The sequence below is a fragment of the Berghia stephanieae genome, chromosome 9, assembly GCF_034508935.2.
Source record: "Berghia stephanieae isolate SIO BIC M18660-M18661 chromosome 9, UCSD_Bste_1.3, whole genome shotgun sequence".
NCBI classification, from domain to species: Eukaryota; Metazoa; Mollusca; class Gastropoda; order Nudibranchia; family Aeolidiidae; genus Berghia; species Berghia stephanieae.
This window is the reverse complement of record NC_088368.1, coordinates 21,952,589-21,972,914: the sequence shown is the minus strand read 5'-3', so window position 1 is coordinate 21,972,914 and position 20,326 is coordinate 21,952,589. Positions and strand designations below refer to the sequence as shown.

Genomic DNA, 20,326 nt, shown 5'->3' with positions numbered 1-20,326 from the left:
GGAAGATCCAGGGTTTGAGATCCATTCTGAGCGGCGCATAGTTGAGTCCTTAGAGAAGGCTCTTTCCTCTACTTTTCTCACCGTGTCAGAAAAAGTTATAATATCACCTGACACATTTTTCAGATCTTTCTAACTGAAGCACAGAAAACTGTAAGAAATAAAATAACCAAGAAGTCTGGAAGTCAATAATTTATAATATATTTATTGAAATACAACAGATTTTTGTTTGAGTTGGTTAGTGGTGGTCATGTTGTTAGTAAGACATGAATGAAATAATCACTTTGTTAGTAGAAACCAAGTCCTGTGCTTATTTACTAGCCTGACACAGACACTGACACACTTTTGAGCTTGGAGCAATTTTTTAAAAAAAATGTATTTAAGGATTTTACGTTCTTGCAACACATTATCATTAAGGTCACATCAGCGCCAGTAAAAAGGAGGAAAATGGGATAGTAAAAAAGTTCCAGAATGACAAAGTAAACAATAAAAAACGAAGACAAATGGGAATTTGTTCAAATAGGGAAAAGATGAAGATTCCAAGAGCACACTATCATTGTACGTAGTTTTAGATCACCTAAATGTCTCATCCTGACACAAGCACAGGTTCCAACTAAGAGGAATACACTCAAATTATGTTTACAAACCATATTATTTTTGTAAAGCAAGAATAATATACAGTGCACAGCAGAGAGATGATTTACAAAGAAAAAAGAATATCATCTCCCAACACAATAACTACATATACATTTGACATTTCCCTCTCAGCTAGGGTAGCCGTCGAGGACAAAACCAAGTAATCTCATTCCAAGACAAAGACAGAAAGCATGTTGGAAAATAGATATATAGGGATAGAAGACAGTATGTACCTCCCTGCCCACTATGGGAGGTCAGGAACCTCACCCAGCAAAAACACAAGGAAAGGATAAACAACCAAAAGGGGCTGAAGACATAGCAAAGTTGTGGACCAGAGGGAATTCCACCCTGTTTTTAAAGCTTTTATGATGCTTGCAAAACATCTAGGTCGTTTAAGCGCCAGTAAAAAGGATGAAAATGGAAAGGTAAAAAAATATATATATATAGATTTACGATTAAAAGCACACGGAAAAAAGTATGACAAAGGGGGATGGTTCAAATAGGGAACAAGTGTAGATTCCGATTCCAAGAGCATGCTATCAAAGTACTTAGTTTGTTGTGTTTTTGTTTTTAAGGGTTTTACGGCGCTTGCAACACATTTAGGTTATATCAGCGCCAGTAAAAAGGAAGAAAATGGGATAATAAAAAGTTCTAGAATTACAATTAAAGCACCCAAGAAAAAGTAAGACAAAGGGAAATTGAGAACAAATAGGGATCAGATGTAGATTCCAAGAGCATACCACCAATGTACTTAGTCTGAGATCACCTACAAGTCTCATCCGGACACAAGCACAAAATCCAACAAAGAGGAACACACTCAAATGCTTACATTATACATTAAAAATAAAAATAATAATACATAACAGAGAGATGATTTACAAGGAAAAAAATATCATCTCCCAAAACAATAACTATGCATTTGACTGTTTCCCTCTCAGCTAGGACTCCGGCAGGGCCAGGACAAAACCAAGTAATCTCATTCCAAGACAAAGACAGAAAGCATGTTGGAAAACAGATATAAGGGGATAGAAGACACAGTATGGACCCCCCTGCCCACTATGAGAGATCAGGATCCCCATCCAGAAAGTACTTAGTTTGAGATCACTTTAAAGTCTCATCCGGACATAAGCACAGGATCCGACTAAAAGGAATACATTAAAATGTTTGCACTTACAGATCATTATATATTCAAAACAAAATTATGACACTACATAATAAAGAGATGATTTACAAGGGAAAAAACAACATCTCCCAAAACTATAACTATAAAATTTGACTGTTTCCCTCCTTCCAGCCAAGGACCCCGGCCAGGGTGAGGACAAAACTAAGTAATCTCATTCCAAGACACAAAGACAGAAAGCAAGTTGGAAAACAAATATAGGGGGATAGAAGACACAGCAAGTGACCTCCTGTCCACCATGAGAGGTCAAAAGACCCCATCCCATACATCAAAGACAAATGGAAAGGATAAACAATCAGGGGGGGTTGAAGGAATAGCACAGTGGCCACTGTACAACTTGCCCTATGGGGAATCAGAAATTCCACTCTACGCAATGATTAGACTAGTAAATAAGTACACAGTGATAATGATAGTTAAATAATAATACAGACGGCAAACAAGGTATGTGCGTATATTGTATCAAAATGCTGGAATTAATAAATTACTATAGAGATGACTGATCATTGCATGAAGATGGCACTGAGATAGAACATCCTATTAATTCCGTCATCATTCCTTCTTTAGAACTAATTATATATTGACGATTACGCCAACCAAAGTTAAAAAAAAATTGACTAAAACAACCCCATAAATTGTATGGTAATAAAACAGCAAACATGCAGATCTACCTTCTAAAAAAATGTAAAAATTCGTAGTTTTAGGAGATGAGAATTAGTCGCTATAGTTCAATTGTAAAATCAACAATTTATCCTCACTCTAGAAATAAGCAACATTTCAAAATCCTTAAAATGATATAGTCTGGCATCAACTTTCATTTTCAATGAGTTTTAATGACATCAAATTAAGAAACACTGGAGCAGGCACGAGTGTAAGATAAAGATCTGAAAAAGTGTGTATGAAAGGTGCCAGACAAAGCAAGAAAGAAAAATACAAGAAAAAAAGAACATCACCCCCCCCCCCCCCCCCCCCCCCCAAAAAAAAAAAAAAAACAGTTGACCTCGATTACCGGTAATCAGAAGGTCTGAGATTCGATACCCAGTCGAGGTCGACTGATTATGTTGAGATGGTTTTTTTTCCTTGTATTTTTCTTTCTTGATTTGTCTCGAACCTTTCATACAAACTTGTTCAGTTCTTTATCTTAAATGACTTATAGATGCTCGTGAAGTTCTAAAACTGGAGCCAAAATTTCAGAATTCTACCAATTATTTTGTAATAATGGGCAGGTCTGTTCTCTAGAACTAAAACTCAGAGAGTAAATTAATATACTGATTGTTTTTGTTTTTTTGTTTTTAAGGGTTTTACGGCGCTTGCAACACATTTAGGTTATATCAGCGCCAGTAAAAAGGAAGAAAATGGGATAGTAAAAAGTTCTAGAATTACAATTAAATCACCCAAGAGAAAGTAAGACAAAGGGGAACTGGGAACAAATAGGGATCAGATGTAGATTCCAAGAGCATACCACCAATGTACTTAATTTGAAATCACCTAAAAGTCTCACCCAGACACAAGCACAGGTCCCAACTAAGAGGAATACACTCAAATGCTTACCAATCATATAATATAATATGCAAACTAAACATAATACAATGCATAACAGAGAGATGATTTACAAGGAAAAAAATATCATCTCCCAAAACAATAATTATGCATTTGACTGTTTCTCTCCCAGCCAGGACTCCGGAAAGGGCCAGGACAAAACCAAGTAACCTCATTCCAAGACAAAGACAGAAAGAATGTTGGAAAACAGATATAAGGAGATAGAAGACACAGTATGTACCTCCCTGCCCGCTATGGGAGGTCAGGATCCCCACCCAGTAATATACTGACAATTAACTATGTCAACCAAAGTTAATAAAATGGTATGTCGATAAGAAAACAGCAATATGATCAGAATGGCTAAAACAATGCAATGACTTTGATCGTTTGGAGAAGATTAAAATCCTTTGATTTTGATTGACAATCTTTTTACAAACAAATTAAAATTCTATTCTTTTTTTATAAATAATTGATGAAATGATTATAAAAGTTTAAATAAAATATCATACAAATGAATACTTATGCTTTATGTCAAAGTCACATTCACAAATTATAAGAGCATAAAATTAATCTCATGATAAAATAATCATCAGTAACACTATTTTAAAAAGATTGAATCTGGACATTTTAAAATTATTTATAAAAAGTTAAATATGACGAGCTTTTTCTTTCTATTTTCAAAAAGACATTTTCAGGAATTCATATTTTCTTTAATTTACAAAAAGATTCTTATAAAATACAGAGGGTCTCTTTTATTAAAGATAAAAAATAAAATCTAAATTTACAGACCTGAAATTAACGACTCACAATGGGAAAATGATGTTGTCAAAACTAGCTTGATCGCCACAATTACTTTTTTTTTTAAAAAATGAATTCTTTGTTCCTTTAAAATATACGTGTATGTCAGGAATGGTAAGAAGAGGGAATGTAAATCTCAAACCAAAATCTTTTTACATCAGTGATTAGAATTAGATGGAATTTACAATACTTTTACACATCCTCACTTTAAAAATCAAAGGTGGTGTTTAAAGACGAGTATGTTTGAAAAAAAAATAAAAAATTTATAAACTCACAGGGATTCCAATTGTTAAGAAACAATCAAAAGATTTGTAATGATTTTCTTGTACTTCAGGCAATACGACCTTTGAACTTTTGAATAAGATTTCAAATAAATAACACTGATTGCTGATTCTATCAAGCCAAAGTTTGTCGTACAATGAAATCCTGAAAAAGCCAACAGTGCCGTACCAGAAAACTTGGTTAGCTTTAAGCCAGGTCGACTTTATCAATCATCAATGGAACTCACTTAGAGAAAAAGAAGAGAAAATTTGGGACCAACAAGTGGTGTTGACTTTAAACAGAAGTTGACTTTAAGAGTGTTGACTGTGTGTGGATTCCACTGATTTTGTTGCATTTAAACCAAAAAAATTTTTTTTAAATAACGATAAGTATTGAAGTGTAAGCTTCAATTTACTAAACGAAGACAGATACTGTGGACTAAAACAACAGTATCTGTCTTCATCTAATAAATTGAAGCTTTCAGTCCAATACTTATTGTTATTTTTTCCTTCAAGCTTCAAGCAGCAACATTTTCATTATTGCATTCAAACATGAATTTAGGTCATGTATTGTATCTCTAGCATCAGAGATGAATGATAACATCTTGTTTATCAATTGGAGAGTTTTGAGTTAACGCACAATTCTGGTCGCTTAACAAATTTTGAAAATATCATGAATCTAAAATTCAATCATGCTAGAATAATCCATAGACATTTGAGTATGTAATGGAAGGGCTCTGAATTGAAAAAAAAAAAAGACATTATTTCATTTCAGGTAAACTGAAAATTTAATCGTGTTATCAAAGCCAAAGAAACGCATGATTGGTCCAATAAACGATTTTCCAATTGGGAAAAAAAGAATTAACAAATTAAGAAGGGAATGAATGTTAAAAGTAAAGAACTGAACAAGTGTGTATGAAAGGTGCCAGACAAAGCAAGAAAGAAAAATACAAGAAATAAAAACATCCCAAAAAATAAGTCGACCTCGACTGGGGATTGAACCTAAGACCTGAGACCTTCTGATTACCGATTTTTAATGAATGCTGAACTTTAGTGACTGGAATGTAAATGTACAATAAATTGTAAATTGCAAACAAAATAGATCCGGAAGCTTTCAGGAATTTTTAAAAAATGAAAAATCAATGAAGCTTGAAATTATGTTGAGAAGATAATAAGTTTGTGGTTGTTTCTTGACCTCTTTCTCTTTTAGAAGTTCAAGGCCATGTGAGATATTCTCATTCCAAGACAAAGACAGAAAGCATGTTGGAAAACAGATATAGGGGGATAGAAGACACAATATGTACCCCCCCTGTCCACTATGGGAAATCAGGAACCCCACCCAGGACAAGCCGGGGTTAGTCAAGAGCTAAATTAAAAAACACAAAACAAAACAAAAAACTGAAAATTAAAGAAATGGTTTCCTTTAAATTGAAGTAGTTGAAAACGAAAGTTAAAGCAAAATTCATTTATCGTCGATAACACGAGAAAATACAAAACAAAACAAACAATAAAAGCAAATATAAATAATGAAGGGCATGGAAAATGGTTTGTATAGATAGATATGGCTGACAAGACTAGGAGTGTCAAGGTATAAAAATGGGACTTAGTGAAAATCATTGTATAAAATAAAAACAAAAAGGGTAGCACAATTTGACTAAGATGTAAGATTGGTACATGCAATTATTAGGGAATGAGATTGGCGGAAGAGTAGCGTCCTTTGATTGGACGTCACCCATAGTCTGTGACGTCACCGGCGGAAAAGTTATCAGAGAGAGAACGTCATGTCTCGAGGACAAGAGACGCATGCGCAAAACCAACATGACGTTCTCTCTCTAATAACTTTTCCGCCGGTGAAGTCACAGACTATGGGTGACGTCCAATCAAGGGACGCTACTCCTCCGCTAATCTCGTTCCCTATATAAAAAATAAAATAACGATTCAAAGCAACAAGGACTCTGTAAAGACAAAAATACGATAAAAAATTTCCATTTTTAGAAACTATTATGATTGTACTCAAGATCATGAGATAGTTTAAACTCACAGGAACATAAAATCTGTACAAAAGTGAAACATCGAGTAAAGTCGTATCGAGATATGATGACTGGATTAGACGCATACTTTTTCAATAAATTTATGACTTTTTAAGAACCATGCAAAATAACAAATAAATGTTTATGAATTGTCAGGAGAAAAGGAAAAGGAAAAAAATAACATTATAGTATAGCATTTTTGCAAAGATTATATATATAAATATAAAAAATGAACAAACAAAAAAAAAAACATTTTTATTATACAGTGCACTCTGGATACGTCGACGTTGCCTAAGTCAATTTTTACCCAAGTCGATTTTTTTTCTTGGTCCCTCCCCCTTCTTCCTATATAACATTAGTAAAAAAAAACAAACTCCACATAAGTCGATGTCGCTTAAGTCGATGTTCTTATCACTCGACTACAAAAAAAAATCACAAATAAACAAGTATTTCCATTGGTTAAAAAAGCTACCAGTAAGAATTTTAAGTGGTTAAGAATATCCGTGAACGATTGGCGCACATCGATGTGATGTATGTGCTTTGCCTGACGTCCGTGTTCAATGTACATGAGCAGTATTGAATAACTTTAATTTCTCCATCTCAAATTTTACATTGTCGCAACTTCAAGTTCAAGATTTTTTTGGTTTTAATCCCAGGCCATCCTATGTAATGGCCCTCTTAATTAGTATCAATTTTATCAAGAGGAATTCAAGTCAAGTCTACAACTACAATGGCAAACCTATCGCGGAAAAGGAAGATTCGATGCATAGGAAATTGGCATACCAGCTATTTCTGTCTCGACGATTTACAAGAAGCATGACCTTGAGGCTCCTACCCTTCCGCTTTTGGCGGAATAATTTCACTTAATTGGTATACATTCCACATTCAAGGCATACTCATCGAGGAAAAAAAATTTTAAAAATCTCTAGCGAAAAAAAAGTGAGCTATGGCTTATTTGGTCATCTCCTATGGTCAATCAACACACATTTTGTATGTCTGATTAGTCTCTTCAAAGTGTGTGCTGCTGATGTCGGATAATATTATATGTTTCGGAGGGGGGTTGACCGAAGTATTATTATTATTATTATTGTGACTCCAATTCGTGAGGTCAATGACCTTGGTAATATTATATGTTGGCTTCAATCGGTAATAATATTATTTGAGTACGGTCAGCTTCTTTCCCTATTTAATTTTAGCCCGGTGTCCGTGTGTGTGTGTGTGTGTGTGTGTGTGTGTGTACCGGCACGCGCGTTTGCTTGATTAGGTGTATGGGGGGGGGGGGGGGGGGGGGGGGGGGGGGAGGAGATGGTCCTGACAAGGTTAAATCCATCCATTCAATGCTTTGCTCTCAGACGGCCAGGACCTGTGTGTTCTCTATTATTATTTGACCCCATTCTCAGTCTTTACACAATCTGTACATTTTTACACATTTTTTATTTTTAATCATTTGAGTACTTTTGGATTGTCTATTACATTTTCTGTTGCAAAGTATGTCATACTCAATAACAGTAAGTTGATTCCGCTTTTTAAATCTCAAATTCCGATTTTTATGTATTCTGATTCCTCTATGGGACTATTGGGGGTAGGAGCCTCTCATGACCACTACAGAGACAGCGCGATATGAAGGGACATACTTATTCTAGATTGGTTTGCTTTGTTCAAATGAGTTTTTGCTCATTTGGTTACACTCCGGTTAAGTTGATTTTCGGATAAGTCGATTTTTTTCTCGGTTCCCCTGGGCATCGTCTTATCCGGAGTCCACTGTAAATGGTTGTTTCCATTAATGACATGTAATCACGTCAAGATATCAATCTTGGGCATCCAGTTTACACATTGGAAATTAAGCAAAAGCAATCATCACATTATCATCTATTCATAAAAACAATTTTTAAACACGCTTCTGTACGTCTTCATCTAGCACCTTTACTGTGTGACTGACAGTGGACAGTGAGTTGAGCAATTGAACTAGTACTTCAAATTCAGTCAAAAGGGTGATTGGCCCACAATAACTTACATGCAACTAATTAAAAAATCTGTACATATTTGGTTTAGTTGTTTTGAAGCGTTTTTCTGTGCTTGCAACACATTTACGTCTTATCAGCGCCATTAAAAAGGAAGAAAATGGGACAGTCAAAAAACAAGTAAAAACACAAAAGAAAAAGTAAGACAAAGGGGGCTGATTCAAATAGGTTTGTTTTTTATTTTAAGGGTTTTACGGCACTTGCAACACATTTAGGTCATCAGTGTCCACTTGCAAAATATTTCGCTTGTTTCAGTACCGCAAAAATAAAGATTGCGGAATAGAATTTGTTTTTTTTTGTTTTTAAGGGTCTTACGGCGCTTGCAACACATTTAGGTTATATCAGCGCCAGTAAAAAGGAAGAAAATGGGATAGTAAAAAGTTCTAGTATTACAATTAAAGCACCCAAGAAAAAGTAAGACAAAGGGGAATTGAGAACAAATAGGGATCAGATGTAGATTCCAAGAGCATACCACCAATGTACTTAGTTTGAAATCACCTACAAGTCTCATCCAGACACAAGCACAAAATCCAACAAAGAGGAACACACTCAAATGCCTACATAATACATTCAAAATAAAAATAATAATACATAACAGAGAGATGATTTACAAGGGAAAAAATATCATCTCCCAAAACAATAACTATGCATTTGACTGTTTCCCTACCAGCTAGGATTCCGGCCTGTGCCAGGACAAAACCAAGTAATCTCATTCCAAAACAAAGACAGAAAGCATGTTGGAAAACAGATATAAGGGGATAGAAGACACAATATGTACCTCCCTGCCCGGCGGAATAGAATCATCATCTTCAGGTTTGTCCGCCCTAACAACACAAAATGCAATCAGCCGCCCATGAAAGGTGAAGACTTGTTCAATCAATTACAATGAAATCCAAAAAGTAATTCCATCTATAGTGGGGATAACCTTGAAGTCACACGTCCAGATTGCATCACTATAGAGGTTGTGCAAAAGGTTGGTTTTTGTATCGCTCAACAACAACAAAAATATTTTTTAAATAACAAAACAAAACAAAAATTTTAAAATAATAACTTATTTTCAAAAACTACAAAAACAAAAAAAAGACTTAATTTTCATCAGTTTCTCTGACTTTACAGCTCGAAGCTTGTTACAAAACCCTCATTTTGTGGATGATTTTTCATGATTCAAATACGAGAAATTGATGAAAAAAGAACTATGTCCATAGATTCTCAGAAAAACTTAGTATTGTTTTGTTGCGTGGAATGTGTCGACAAAAAAAAAAACCCCCAAAACCCTACCTTATGGCGCAACCTCATTTTTCTTCAAAAATTGGAATATAATCAATGGATTGTGACAAGATGTTTGTTTATAAAACATTGGAATAAATACAAAAATAGAAAAGAAATGCAAAAAATGATTAGAATAATAATAATAGATGATTATATACCATTGAGTAAACAGCCACAATACAAACAAAAAAAACATCAATTAAGGAAATCATTCCAAATATAAATACATAAATAAAATTATTGCACTAATACCGTGTTTCATCCATCAACTCTCACACATACACAAAAAATACATCAAAAAGGAGAACATTTTCATTGCCCCTCAGTTTCAACCACTGAGAAGTGGGTATGCCTTGGCGTCTGGTAAACAAACAAAAAAGAAAAACACCAAAAAATATGCCTTTCCCCCCCCCCCCCCCACCCCCCCACCCGCATTAAAAAGAACAAACTACAAATAAAACAAAACAAAACAAAATCAAAAACCCTTACTTGGCTATGGTTTAAAGTAAGTCAATTAAAAATTGGTTATGGGCAACAAAAGGAGAAAAAAAAAAAATCACCATGCGACACTGTTTTATCCAGATTTCTATTACATACAAATGCCTAAACTACTCATTATTCTAAAAACTTTCATTACCATATTCATATCATCAAAATTAACAATAGTTCATGCAAATAAATTACGATTGGTCTATTCAAAATTCAACACATTCAAGAAATATCGTTTCAAATCATTAATGGACAAAAGCAGGTCCTCATCAATGAGAGAAATATAATCACAAGCACAAACACGACGTTCCCTCAACGCAATGTTAAACATTTTAGTATGGATCCATTATAAAATATATAAAGGAATGTTTACATCATGGTGACAAAATAAATACTTATAAACAGTACATATATACATAATCAAATCTCTATCTTTACATTATGTATAAAATCAGAGACCCTATTGATTGATGTGTAATAACAACACAAGGAGATTAATAACACGGCTATATTAAGACTTGAAATGAGAGTGTCATTGAACATCATAATTCAAATATATTTTTTTTTAAACAAATCAGATAAAACCAAAATATTTGAATATTTCGAGTATAAACAAACATTTTTAAAAATAAATAAATAAACAGAAATTGTATTTCTGGCTAAATGAAAAAAAAAATAAACAATTTTAATTTTAAAATCACAAATTATTGTTCTGCCACAAATGATTTTTATCACTATTCCCTAAATGATTAATTTCGAAAATGGAAAAGAAACGCACTTTAAAACAATTACAAGAGGATGTGTCTCAGTGGTCTGGCACAACAGATGGGTATTTGATTCAAGACCCGGGGGTACCAGGGTCGATACACACTGTGCTGCATATCCTTGAGTGATTCGCCCTTTGCGGGAGATGTCTGGTTTACATCTGTTTTCCCTTGAAATATATCCTTTGGACAAATTTCCCCTAGAGGATGAACAATGGGCATTTTAATCTTATTATAATGTTTTTTAAAAATCAGGACACTTCCTGTTGATCTTTTTCACCAAGGCCACATAAATAGCAATGTTATTCTAACTTCATTTTGCCTTGTACAAAAACCAACGAAAATAAATATGATCATCATCTATGCCACCAGGACTATTGTCAGCATGTTGATTACGTCCATTACAATATATAAGAAGTGTGTACACATCTCTTGATGAATTATCTACCAATCTAGTAGTCGATCATCATTACTGTAGGCAAAAGTGTTTTTTTTTTTTTAATACAAATTTACGATATATATCAGATCAAAGAACACCTTTTGGTATGTGACTGGATGGAGTGATGAAGGGGTAGAAAAAAAACAAACCCATAATGAATGGGGATGGATGATTGCACCGATGAATTAAACTATAAAATGGAATGATGGTCACATGGTTGGATAAAATAACTAAATATGAATGAATGGATAATTACGGTTAAATAATATACAAAAACTAAAACTATGCGTCGATGGATGAGTGGATAGATGGATAGAATATGGATAAATGGATTGATAAATAAATGCATGGATGGATGGTAAAATTCACACCACCAGTGAAACAAATAAACACATGTCCACAAAACTATCAACGTCAAGACTCATCATCACATCCACTACTTGAAAACTCGAGCACACGTCTTCATCATTCACATTCAATTCTTTTTTTCATTCTTTTAAAAATATATATATATTATCACTATAAAGGACTAGAGATGATTTCAACGTTATCGCTCCGGACTAGACTCCCTGGAATAATACTTTTGTTCTCCTTCCCTGCTATTGCTGCAGAACCTCTTGTGATGATGCCAATCCCGTTCTTGGCAGACCGGCCCACAATACCTCACACGCTGACAATTGCCGCAGATGCTGAATTCCCTGATAAATCTTTCCATCCGTGTGCAAGGAGGAAAGTGGCACTCGTAGTACAGGATGTAAGGCTCAGCTGGTTGGTAAAAAGTAAACAATAAATATAATAATAATAATAATAATAATAATAATAATAATAATAATAATAATAATAATAATAATAATAATAATAATAATAATAACAATAACAATAATAATAATAATAATAATAATAATAATAATAATAATAATAATAATAATAAATAACAATAATAATAACAATAATAATAATAATAATAATAATAATAATAATAATAATAATAATAATAATAATAATAATAATAATAATAATAATAATAATAATAATAATATATACTTTATTCATAAAAAAAAATGGAAATTCATTTACAGACGTGGCATGCATAAAAATGTATAATCACAAAGTTGAGAATCTATGGCGACAATGTATATATATATATGCAAATGTACAAACATGTAAAAATATACAACCAAGAACCAATAGCAACACCTTATATATTAATTTAATAAATTGACATAAACATGGACATAAAGCGAGGAATGTTGTTCATTTGTTTGTTTTTAAGGGTTTTACTTTACAGTGCTTGCAACACATCTAGGTCATATCAGCACACGTAAAAATGAAGAAAATAGGATAGTCTTCTGGATTTAGAATTAAAGCACCCAAGGAAAAGTAAGACAAAGGGGAATTGGTTCAAATAGGGAACAGATGTAGATTCCAAGAGCATACCCAGCAACGTACTTAGTTTGAGATCATCAAAAAGTCTCATCCAGACACAAGCATAGGATCCCCCCTAAGAGGAACACACTTAAATGCTATCATTATAATAGGAATGGGCAGACATTTGTCACCAGAGAGTGTGGGCAGCCAATGCCAATGAGTATGACACTGGATAGTAAGTAAATATTATCATCATTATCATTATAACTGTAATCAATATCACTATTCCAGTCACCGTATGTGCTCAAGATTGCTTGCCTTTTTAAAATATATATTTTTTTAAACTAACTTTTACATACTATAGATCAGCCACAGATACAAGTTGATATTAACCTATTGCATACATGCCAAATTGAAAACTTAAAATTTAGTAATTTTTATGTCAATTTTTAGTAATTTGACAAGGAAATTCGTAATTTCTGAAATTGAGCACGACCAACTACAATATTATTATTATTATTATTATTATTATTATTATTATTATTATTATTATTATCATTATTACTATAGTAGTAGTAATAGTACTAGTAGTAGTTGTTTTTCTTATTATTATAGTAGTAGTAATAGTAGTAGTTGGAGTAGTATTTGTTTTTCTTATTATTATTATGATTATTATTATTATTATCATTATTATTATTAAAGTATTACTAAGAATTAAAAATTCGTAATTTTCCAAAAAATTTCGTATTTGGCCATGAAATTTGTCTAAAATTCGTAAAATTACGAAAAATTCGTAAGATTTGGCAGGTATGCTATTGGAATTTCCATAGACATAAGACCGATCCAGATCTCTATTTAAAATGAAAATGAAACTCACGGATCTGTGGAGGGTTACTGGTGGGATTCAACCATCTCGTGGAAGGTCCATAGTAGTGGGCCTGGTCATTCAAGTCATTGGTGGTATAGGAGATAGGAGTTGGGGGGGGGGGGGGGGAAAAATACAAATTGATTATGAATATGCATGGGTGCAAGCAACTGGACCTCAAAAAGCCTGCAAGTCTACTTATGACCAGACATATAATCTGAAAAAGCCTGCAAGATTACCTCGTCATTTGAGGTCTTGTTCTCAGCATCTCGTCTTCATAATAGTAGTCCACAATTGTTGTATGTGTAATCCAAAGGTTATAATGCAGTAATTTGTTAAGTTTCTTGTCACAAGTTGCACAATTTTAAAATATACAAAAACAGAAATAAAACAAAAATCAATCAAATCCAAATCGCAAAAAGCTGACGACGTTTTTTTTCGGTAATCCAATCGGCCGGCAGGCCGGCTGTAGCCGGCACTCTTGCACCCATGAACATGTCAATATTTGAACAAAAATTAAACGTTTGACTGAAAGCTCTTACAACAACATGGTTTATTAGTCATTGTAAGCACTTTTATTATTAATAAACTAGGAAATCTACACATCAGAAATTCAATGAAACAACAACTGCCAGTCCACGATGCCAGTAAAAAAAGAATTAAGCCTTTAAAAATTAGGATTGCTTTTTACTTAAAATCTGGGGCCCCCGATCCCTCAGTTGGTAAAGCACCCGCTTCACATGCAAAAGGACCAAGATAAATCATGGGTGATGTCCAGATTTTTGTCAAACCCCCTGGTCCACCTAGCAGTGATTGGGTAACTGGGTCTGTCACATCTGGTGGAAAGCACTAGCATCCTATCCAAAAGGTAGCAAGCAATTGCTATTTTCATACAATAGAAACTGGGATAAACTTGGGTTCCATAAGCCTTGTGGCTCTGAAGGACTGCCTTTTGTTTTTACTTTAATTTCACTTCTTTGCATCTGGTCCACCCAAACACAACACCTGATGGAGGTCATAGGTCACACATATACTTTTATTGATTAACTCTCTCCTTACTAACGATAAGAAAATCGTTACATTCGTAACGAATGCAACCAAAAATTTTCTCATTCTCATTTGTACATCACAAAATTTTAAAATCTATATTTGTTTTAACTATCTCTGCAGAAGGTGACAAAAAAGTGAAAAAGGAGGAAAATTTTGAACAATTGCCTTTTTAAGCCCTATTTTTTCTGCACTTTTAGAGCAATTGAGATGTTAAACTAGCTGCCAGTACATTTGATTGGGGGAATGTCATTTTTCAAAAGGAGAAAATTCCTCCTCTGACTCCAAAATCCCAGATTTCCGACGACCCGAGAAAAAATCATCAGCACTGAACTATGAAAACTTGACACTACGTTGTAGAGCTCATTTTGCTAAACTATGATATGTATAGAATATACACTTGTTGCTTGTGTGGCTATGTGGTCTTGTGGTATGACACTCGCTTTCGGATCGGAAGGTCTTGGGATTGGTGCATAGTTGAGTCCTTGGAAAAGGCTCTTTACTACTCACATTCTCTCACCGTACTCAGGCATAAAACGAGATACCTTAAAGCGCACAACTGTCATCACCAAAAAATGTCAGTATGTTTGGACTATTTATAACCTACAATCTAGATTTAGAGCTTTACTCTCTATTTGTTTGTTACTTGTTTTAATTTGTTAGTGATATAAATCATAGCGTGGCCCAGCGTTACGGTCTTTGCTTCGTACCCGAAAGATACCGAGTTCAATTACCTGCCGCTACATTGTGTGGCCTTGAGCAAGCCACCTCGCCCTAGCTCAATTTGCGGCGCTGCACTGCTGTTGACGCCTGGATTATTCCAAGTCTTCCATTGGAATAGACCCTAGAGGCAAATTTCCCCTTTGGGATGAATAAAGGGAATTTTTTTTTTTTTATTTATAATCCTAAAACATGCCAGAGTCATTTCCTTATACTTATATATAAAAATTTATTTCTTTTCTCAAAATCTTTTTATTTTCGCCAGATTGCCAAATCGGGACAGTTGGCTGCTATGTATATGTAAATGTTGCTGCTCGAAGCTTGAAGAAATAAATAGCAATATGAAATTGAATGTAAGCTTCAATTTAATATAATATATAATGTTCTATTATTAATTCGTGCTTCCTTACAAAGGAGCATACTATTTCCTGCCCATCAATGTTTTTGTTTATTCATCGAAACAACGCCACTTCCACATTATATCAATCGTCTGTAGTTTTTCATTCATCCTGTTTTGTTGATAAAGGGGAAACCTGAAATGTCCGTTTTATCTGTTTTCATATATCAAATTGAAGCTTGTGAAGCTTGCATTCAATTTCACATTGTTATACAGTGCTATGTATATGTGAATTCAATGCCCAACAGTTGAGGGTTGACCTTGAGAGCAGAATCAAGATAAAAAGAAGGCAACAAATAATTATGACTCACTGCTTCTGCTGGGTTTGCCAGCAGCTGGCTAATCATGCACCAATACAGACTGTTCTCCCGATTCATCTTAGCATGGGACTGGCCTGAGGCCGACTCAGACTTCTCCTCCAGCATGGATAAATGCCTGGCCCTCTTCTCATTCATGGTCACCAGCTCCAGGTTCTCCAGTCGATTGTCTACTGTGATTCTATTCTTATGAACAACGTAAAAACCTGGTGCAATGCCTCCTCGGTGATGTTCCCTTTTGACAAAACAGAGAATTTTGTGTGATTATAATATAGAAAAAATAGAGAAAGAATAACACACACTGAGACATCAGAGAAGAAAAGCATCACAAAATTGTTTAAAAGTGTACTTTATTGTACTCTCTACTCCAAGACAGGTTTATCACTCTTTCATTAAACTGTTGTCTCATTCTAAGGACAAGAGGAAAGCATGGGGTGGGGTGGGGGGGGGGGGGGGGGGGGGGGGGGGGCATGCTCATGGGTGCCAGCAGGAAGAAGTGCTGAAACCTGAAACTAAAATCTCAACACTTTGCCAAACCTGAAAATGAGGCCTTAACTTTACTCTTATTTCATAACCGTTTTTATACCATTATTAAATGATTACACAGCAAACATATTGACACAATGAGGAAATTAATTTGATTTTAAAACCAACTTATATAATACATAGTGAAATACTCACAGTGCAGTTGTCTCTCTCTAGGGGAGGTGCTATTATGTTCTTTTACTCAAAACACTGAAACCAGAGGTATTTGACTTCGAGATATCGCGAAACCGGAATTCCGGCATGAACCGGAAAACTGGCACCCATGGGCATGCTTCATTTGTAGTATTTAGCTTTAACCTATATCTTGAACCTAACTTACTATTTTTTTTCTCTTCTTTAATGAAGGATCTCTTAATTGTGTCATGGCATTTTATGAAAATTAAGAGATGTTATTATGATTATCCACAGGACACAATAGGACACATGAAAACATTGATAAAAATCAAACACTATCATCATTGTCCCTTTAAACTTATAATAGCAATTGCATTATCCCTAATCTGAAAGAAAAGAACAAGCCTTCTAACATGAATCTCACAAAAACAAGCGGACGTCTAATTCACACTATAGATAAAAAATTTAACAACATCCCACATATTTTCCACAACACTGCTCCCCCCTCCCCTTGGAATGCCTCAAATACTGACTTTTCCAAAGAAATTATGATTATTTTTAATGGAAAAACTTTGTTCTACAACTTTTCGTTCTAATTGCCAGCCTGCCTTTGTTAATTCTTCCTAGTCCTATGATAGGACTGTATGATATGATACATAGCCATGGACATCTAAAATAAAAATAAGAATAAAGAATGAGCTTTTATATAGAGCAATAACCATTAAAAGTGCTCAAAGTGCTTTACAAGGGGTCCCTGACCAACAGCATCACTTAACATGTAGGATGAGACAGGCCTGTTAGGAGATATTATATTTTTTTCGGACAGAGACGATGCTGCTAACGGTCAGATACTCATTTTACACCTGAGTACAGTGAGAGAATGTGAGTAAAGAGCTTTTTCCAAGGACTCAACTATGTGCTGAGCGAGGCTCGACCCCGGGACCGTCCGATCCGTAAGCGTGTCATAGTACTAGACCACATAGCCGACATTTCAAGGTCATGTGAAAAGGAATTTTAAAATCACTAAAAATCAAATCTCTTTTTGACCCATTTGGATTTAACTTGGTGGACCATAGCCATTGACTTAAGTAATAATAATACATTGAGCTTTATATAGCGCAATATCCACTAAATGTGCTCAAAGCGCTTTACAAGGGGTCCCTGGTCAACAGCAACATTTAACATGTAGGAGGGGACATGCCGCCTGTTAGGCGATATTACAATTTTTCGGACAAAGACAACGCTGTTAACGGCCAGGTACTCATTTTTACACCTGAGTACGGTGAGAGAAAGTGAGTAAAGCCTTTTCCAAGGACTCAACTATGCGCTGAGCGCGAGGCTCGAACCCAGGACCTTCCGATCCGAAAGTGAGTGTCATACCACAAGACCACATAGCCGCACTTAAGCACTATATCCTAAAACTCTCATGGTCTGGGATAAGCATTGTGAATTTATTCAATCATCAGATTATTCAACTTTGTATAAATTACAAATAAAACACATCTCATACCATAGAATATCCTGAAGGTGCGTTTCCTCATTCTTGTCACCTCCAAGTTTGGAAAGAACAACATAGATGTAGGCACCAATACCATTCTCATCTGCATCCATCCTTGCCTTTAAAATATCAAATAAATTCATCATAATAGTAATAAAAATAATAATAATAATAATAATAATAATAATAATAATAATAATAATAATAATAATAATAATAATAATAATAATGTATTATAATAAAATAACAATCATCATAATAATAATAAAATAATAATCATCATTATCATTCTTAAAGAACTTCCTGACAATGCATGCAAATCACAGTATATGTGGAAAAATAGTGATGATTTGTGAACAGGACAGAGGGACAGACTGTTTAACTATGTTCTTTTTGACAGCCTTTATGACATTTAAAAAAATATAAATAACAACATTTTAACTGGATCATCATTATTATGTGTTACAATTACAAGTCCCAACACAACAAATAAGATTTACTTCCAATTCCAAATGCTTACCCGAACGTTGTATTGTTGAACTATACTTATGTCCCTCTCATCTATTAGTGAGTATTTTGCCTGAAAAAGAAAATAATCATGAACAGACTATGCATTATCTAGAATATTTATTATAAGTAATCACTGGAGTCGTAATACTTTATTTGACAGCAAGGAATCAATGTCAATAGTTCTAGGTCTACAAAAAGATGATAGTGTTGTCAGTTGTTCTATTCTCTAACTCTAAATAGTAATAACAAAATTTTCTCTCTCTCTCTCTCTCTCTCTATCTATCTATTTATCTATCTATCTGTCTACCGAATTTAAATTAGATGATCACTACCACTTATGACCAGTAGTGGTATTAGTATTAAGAGTTTTTAATTTTAATTAGGATGTATACTTTTGTGTATAGTAATATAGTAGCTTACCTTCCCTCCCATTCGACCGAGTCTAAGGACTCCAATCCTCATACCATCAATTTCATCCATGGTACATTTGAATTTGACCCTAAGACTAATAGCAACAATCCCGTTTCAAAGTGTGATGTTTTGGACTTCGAGAAAAACGATCACACAAGCTTCAATTCCACTGTCCTCACCACGAATAAAAAAGACAAAACTTCAGTTCTTTTTTTTTTAATGGCGATGCTGATACTCTACTGGTTGAATTGTTTTAGATTCTACCGTAAAAGCAAGGTACTGGTCGTGTCAAACCTTAAAGAACGTGGTCCTTGTCCTTGTCCTAACTGTCTTTGTTAACGGTGTGAGTGTGTCGATGGGTGGTTACAGCTGTGCAGGATCTGATCTCCTCTGAATCTCAACTTGAGATGCTTGAGTGAGTGTTTGAATTTTGGTTCGGTGAGAGCAACATCAGACCTAACAATGGATTAACCTGAATTAGTCAAAATCATTGATCACAAATTATAACTTTGATCATTTTTATATCTAAGTCAAAAGGTTCAATTACAATTTTTAAACATTCCCGTTCCCTCAGTCGGCATCGCTCAACTCTCTAGGGCCTACTCTCTTCAGATAAAGAAAGAAATGGCAGGTGGTTATCAGAGTTGCCGGCCTTCGTACGAACTACACACTATACAGCACACATCGAAATGGACTTTGAGAGTGCAGTGCAAGAATGTAATCTTGAGCGAAGTGGTTATTGAAACCGGATGTTCAGTTTCAAACAGAGAAATGAAATGTAGTCCCAGTCCACAGATTGTCTTTGTCATTCTTTAAAAAAATGTGTTCCAAGCGCTTGATAACACCTCATCTATTCCCACTTGAAGAATACATGAAACGGCTGCATTATCGGCTACTTATACAATTTTTCTCTTGCAATATCCGTCACTGATCATATCCAGGCACTTATTCACTCTCAGTGGCGGTTCTAGCCTATTTACATTGGTGGGGCAAAGATGCTTCGGTCATATATATATATATATATATATATATATATATATATATATATATATATATATATATATATATATATATATATATATATATTTTAATTTATTTTTTTATTGTTTTTTTT

General features: G+C 34.3%; 1 protein-coding gene across 1 annotated transcript; it reads right to left on the bottom strand.

The window, feature by feature from the left end:
• Positions 1 to 8,743: 8,743 nt before the first annotated feature.
• Positions 8,744 to 19,872, bottom strand: LOC144979856 (zinc finger MYND domain-containing protein 19-like). Its single transcript, XM_078927074.1, has 6 exons — positions 19,222 to 19,872; positions 18,812 to 18,871; positions 18,304 to 18,410; positions 16,128 to 16,368; positions 13,665 to 13,725; positions 8,744 to 12,184 (listed from the first exon to the last, which is right to left on the bottom strand). Exons 1-6 carry the CDS (start codon positions 19,279 to 19,281, stop codon positions 11,967 to 11,969), a joined length of 747 nt encoding a protein of 248 aa, XP_078783200.1. The 5' UTR covers positions 19,282 to 19,872; the 3' UTR covers positions 8,744 to 11,966.
• Between the last annotated feature and the right edge of the window lie 454 nt (positions 19,873 to 20,326).

Coding starts and splice junctions, on each gene's coding strand:
- LOC144979856 (XM_078927074.1), bottom strand. CDS start 19,281: ATGGATGAAATTGATGGTATGAGGATTGGAGTCCTTAGACTCGGTCGA. Junction 18,872..19,221: donor TCGGTCGAATGGGAGGGAAG/GTAAGCTACTAT, acceptor TTTCTTTTTCAG/GCAAAATACTCACTAATAGA. Junction 16,369..18,303: donor CACCTTCAGGATATTCTATG/GTATGAGATGTG, acceptor TTTTGTCAAAAG/GGAACATCACCGAGGAGGCA.